This window comes from Micromys minutus, assembly GCF_963924665.1.
Source record: "Micromys minutus genome assembly, chromosome: 17".
NCBI classification, from domain to species: Eukaryota; Metazoa; Chordata; class Mammalia; order Rodentia; family Muridae; genus Micromys; species Micromys minutus.
Window position 1 is genome coordinate 49,906,023 of NC_137952.1, and position 5,360 is coordinate 49,911,382.

The following is a 5,360-nucleotide window of genomic DNA, read 5'->3' on the forward strand; positions in this document are numbered from 1 at the left end:
TGTTGGTAAGCACTTGCCTTGTTTGTGTGAATCCTGGGCACAATTCCTGGTACACTAAAAGAGCAAAAACAAAACAAAACAAACAAACAAACAAACAAACAAACCCAAAAACACTAATGGGAAAGTTCAGATTAAATGCTTTCTTAGTAAGCACTTGCCTTGTTTGTGTGAATCCTGGGCACAATTCCTGGTACACTAAAAGAGCAAAAACAAAACAAAACAAACAAACAAACAAACAAAACCAAAAACACTAATGGAAAAGTTCAGATTAAATGCTTTCTTAGTTTGTATTATGTTATTTCCTAACTGTGCGATTGTTAATAGTAAACATTAACCCCAGGGCACATTATGAAATTGTTTATATTTTCAAACCAGTGGGGTTCTGGCGTGTGAGTGGGATATGGATCCTCTTCCTATTCCAGGTTTTATTTCCCCCTACGCCAAGTTTTAACAAACTGCGGACTCCCTGGGGATCTTGTTAAAGGTAGACATTGCTGTAGCAGGTCTTAGGCGGGGCCTTAGATTTTATATTTCTAACTAGTTCCCAGGGATGCTGCTGTTGGTAGTCAACAAATCCCATTTCCAGGAGCAACTGTGTAGACAAAACTGACTGTGTTTGTTGTCTGGCACAGGTGAGGACCTTTCTATTGTCTTAGTCAATTTCCAGAAATAACTCAAGGCCTATCATAATGTGCGTATCTCTTATGTAGAAAGATTGCAGGTTGTCATTGCCTAAGACACGGCTGTTTTCAGACTGAAGATCCTGGTCCCAAGGCCTATTGGCAGTTTCAGATTTTATTTTATTTTTTGTACACAAGTCAGCTAGAACCACAGTAATGCCAGGTAATAACTCCAAAACTCAGAGGCATCGAATGACTTGAATTTATTTGCAAACGTGAGCAGAGAGATTGCCATGCGGTAGATGAAAGCTGGGCTTCATTGGATTTGCACAAGGCCAGCTCTATGTCTCTTCCCTGTCCTCACAACTGCCCAGGGAACAATGTTCTAATGGCCACGACAAAAGCACAAGGGTACAAGTCCGATTATCTCGACACATGTCAAGCCTCTGCTTATTTGATGTCATTAACATCGCACTGCCCACAGCAGGTCTTGTGACCATGCCCAGCTGCAGAGTTGTGGGGCCACGTCTCCACCCACAGTGAAAGTCAGTACAAGGCCATGGATGAATAACTGTTTCATCAGTGTGCAACGTAGAATTTGTTCTGGCGCATTCTTCCAACAGAGTGGAAGAATTCTGCTCAGATAACAGTTCTACCTACCATATGCAATCATGCCATTCCCTAAAGCCATCTCTAGTACAGAAATCTTTTTAACTATTCCTTTGAATATGCTTCCTGTCATAGTTGTCTGTCTTAGAACTAAAAGATACATGGGTTACACATCTATTTGAATAGCTAAAACAAACAAATCAAGTCCCCCACAGTGAGACATGGGTTTGTCTTTCTTGGACTATTGTAACAACAATATCTACCAACCAGACCCCATACCCCAGAGCATTCATGGACTAATCCACCAATCAAAGGGTATACATGGAGGGACCCATGACTCCAGTTGCATATGTAGAAGAGGATGGCCTTAGTTGGCATCAATGGGAGGGGAGGTCGTTGGTCCTGTGGAGACTTGATGCCCCAGCATAGGGAGATGCTAGGGTGGTGAGGTGGGAGTGGGTAGATGGGTGAAGGAGCATCCTCATAGAAGCAGGGGGATGGCAGATGGGATGGGGGTTTGTGGAGGGAAAACTGGGAAGGGGGACAACATTCGAAATGTAAATAAAACAACCAATAAAAATGCAATATCTTGAACAGCCTACACAGTAGAAATGTCTTTCTTAAAAGTCTAAAAGTTGGGAATTCCCAGGTAAAAGGAGCTGCATGACAGAAATTCTAAGCTTTACCATTGGTAAGATGCTCCCTGGGTCCTGGAAAAATATAAAGAGATAAGGAAGTGAACAATTAAAGACACAAGAAAAAGGTAACTCCTCCCAACAGAAGAAACCTAATCATCAGGCCTCAAGAAAGTAATGAGAATACGGAACACGTCCAATGACCATTTGGTACCATCATGTAGTTACCGGTATTGGCCAAAGATAAATGCAAAGAGGAATGGACAAAATGTGGCATCGGAAATATCCCAAATTGCTATTTATATGGACTATTTATAAAAAATCTAAAACCAACCAACCAACAAACACCCAGGGGACTGGCGAGGTGATTCCATCAGTCAAAGAACTTGCTGAGAAAGCAGAAGGACCTGAATGTGACTCTTCAACACTCACAAGACATAAGCCTCACATGCTTGTCACCTCATGGCATCCCATGACTATAGGGCGGACACTCACTGGCCAGCCTTGCTGAGATGGTGAGCTTGTGCATCAGTGAGAGAACTTGTCCCAAGACAATAAGGCAGAGAATGGGCAGATGCCCAGTGTCTTCCTTTTAGTTCTGAATGTCCTCATAGGCACTGTCACCTGATGACCCCACACATCCCAACCCCAAAACAATAGCAGGAACAACCACCCAGCAACATTAATAGCAATGATATTAATCAGTCAAAGTAAATGGCAGTAGGAAAAAAGATGGAATATCATGTTCATCTGATATGTTGCCCTGGGGAGGACACAGAATCACCCATGGTTTAATTTGTACAACCAAGAGGTTGTATATGCTCAACCTAACCAATGAGAAACAGTAGACAAAGACACTGAGAGATAATTGGCAGATTCCTCTAATGTGTCAAAGTTATAATAGACAAGATGGAAGAATTGCTGCATCCTTCAGAGAAACTAGGAAGACACACAACCGAAATCCATATCGAATCTAGAATCCCGGCTCTGGATCAGAATATGATTATTTGTGGGCCAATAGGCAAGACTCATATATTGGTTCTAGTTCCATTAGAAATATCAAGAAGTTCCTCAATGTTTATTTCTTAGATTGGACCCTCATGCCACAGTTAGGTGAGATGCTAACATTTGGGGAAGCTGGACACAGGATGTACAGGCATTAAAAAATAGGATTCTGTAGGTACTTCTTATGTTGAAACCTGGCCCCAGTATTTACTAACGTGCTTAGCTTCCTATCTACTCACTTCCTCAAGTTTTGTTTTAATCTTTTCTTTTTTAAAAATGATTTATTTATTTATTATAAATAAGTACACTGTAGCTGTCTTCAGATACACCAGAAGAGGGCATTAGATCCCATTACAGATGGTTGTGAGACACAATGTGGTTGCTGGGATTTGAACTCAGGAAGTCTGGAAGAGCAGCCAGTGCTCTAACCACTGAGCCCTGTCTCCAGCCCTTAATCTTTTCAATAGGGATAGAAGAGTGCCTACCTCAGAGGTTGTAATGAAAATTAAGTGTGCTGTGCTGACACATGTAGACTGCTTAGAACTTATTATAATTATTATATTTTGGTTTTTTAAGACAGGGTTTCTCTGAGTAACATCCATAGCTGTCCTGGAACTCACTCTGTAGACCAGGCTGGCATTGAACTCACAGAGATCCACCTGCCTCTGCCTCTGCTGGGATTAAAGGCATGTACCACCACACTTGGCTTAGAATTCATCACCATGGCTCAGAGCAGGACCTGTGGGAACATAAATACCACATAAGGCCAGAGATGTCTTTTTCTTGGGGATAACTTTCCATCTTTGTCTTGCCCTCTTCTTTTTTTTTTTTTGTTTTTTGTTTTTTTTTTTTTTTTTGTTTTACTCTCTGCTAGTGAGCAGATAAACCCAAATCTACCATCAAGACTTGTGACTTCCAAAGAAATCAAAAATCAAAATAACTGTTCCCTCAGCCAGTTCTGGAACCTGGGGGAAGCTTGACTTGGAAAGAGAGTTGTCCATGTTGCCAAGGAACATTCTGGGGCCAGGTTCCCTGATCTTCAAAGAATGGTTCAGACCTTCGAAGAATGGTTCAGACCTTTGGTATCAGGGGTTCTAGTTGGTCTGGTCTGGTGTGTGTGTGTGTGCACGCGTGTGTGTGTGTGTGTGTGTGTGTGTGTGTGTGTGTGTGCGTGTGGCATATTTCTGCCTCACAATAGCTTGTCTGAGCCTCCACCCTATGTCCTGCTTAAGGGTTTATTTGGCCAATGAGATTGCAGCACACACACCAGCCTCAGCCTGAGGCCTGAACCTTGCCTTTGATGTCACAATCTGACCTGTAGACATCAATGTGGACACAGCCACTTACAGGCCAGATGGCAAGGTCAAGAGGACCACAGTAAGATGTGGAAGAGAACTGATCCTCAAGCCAAGATCAAAGCAGGGGATAGGCCTCAGACTTGTCATTCTCTGGCTCTGGGATCGGCCACAGAGTCGGCACTGCCACACACCCTAGAACTGTCAGACTTTCAGAACCTTTCGGTATTTGAGGGCATTAGCCATCACATCAAAGAAGTAGGGGCCCAACTGGTAAAGAAAGTGAATGCCATCTTTCAGCTTGACATCACCAAAGATGGGAAGACTATTCTGCAGTGGACCATTGACCTCAAGAATGGTTCGGGGGACATGTATCTGGGATCAGCCCGGTTTCCTGCAGACACCGTCTTCATCATCCCTGACTCTGTCTTCACAGAGTTAGTTGTGGGTAAGATGAACCCACAGAAGGCCTTCCTGGCTGGAAAGTTTAAAGTGAGAGGCAAGGTTCTCCTTAGCCAGAAGCTGGAGAGGATCTTCAGAGAGTGGGCTAAGTTCTAAGTATGTGGGAAGACCCAGGAAAGATCAAGACTTCTGGCTTATTATAATGTTGAGCAGCAATCATGCTTTAACTGAAGATTAAAGGAGAAAAATAGCCAATATTTTTACTCAAATTCTTCCTATTCAAGTTCGATTGATTTCCTGCTGATGTGTTCATGTGCTGGGACCTGGGATAGTAAAAAGGGTTGGAGTGCAACACCCACCTTTGTCCTTTCGTTTTCTTAGCTGTGTTCACACTTCCATATGTGAGGGTCACATGGAGCGGAATCGATGGCTTTGATGTTTGAACTTAAGTGCTGGCAAATATATATATGTATATATAAATATGTATATGTGTGTGTGCGTGCGTGTGTGTGTGTGTGTGTGTGTGTGTGTGTGTGTGTAATCCAGCAATAGAGGGATGGTGTTCTTTGACAGATTAGTAGTGTAACCTTTGACAGATTCAATGCCAAGGAAGTCGAAGGGCCTGTGAGATAGTCAAGGTCAGTAGTTCTTAGGACAGCTCATGCAGCAGAATTGTCCAGAATCTTATAGTTCAAGTCCAGATGATGGGAACCTCAGTTTCTGCTCAGTGGGTCTGGCTTGGGGAACGTGTACATTTCTGCCATGTTTCCAGTTGGTGAGGTCATTCTCATAGA

The 5,360-nt window shown here is 42.9% G+C and overlaps 1 protein-coding gene across 1 annotated transcript; it reads left to right on the forward strand.

Annotated features, from left to right (window-relative positions):
- Positions 1-4,223: 4,223 nt before the first annotated feature.
- Positions 4,224-4,722, forward strand: SCP2D1 (SCP2 sterol binding domain containing 1; the record flags this gene model as incomplete). Its single annotated transcript, XM_080931339.1, has 1 exon — positions 4,224-4,722. The coding sequence occupies exon 1, from the start codon at positions 4,252-4,254 to the stop codon at positions 4,720-4,722; it is 471 nt and encodes a 156-aa protein (XP_080787465.1). The 5' UTR covers positions 4,224-4,251.
- Between the last annotated feature and the right edge of the window lie 638 nt (positions 4,723-5,360).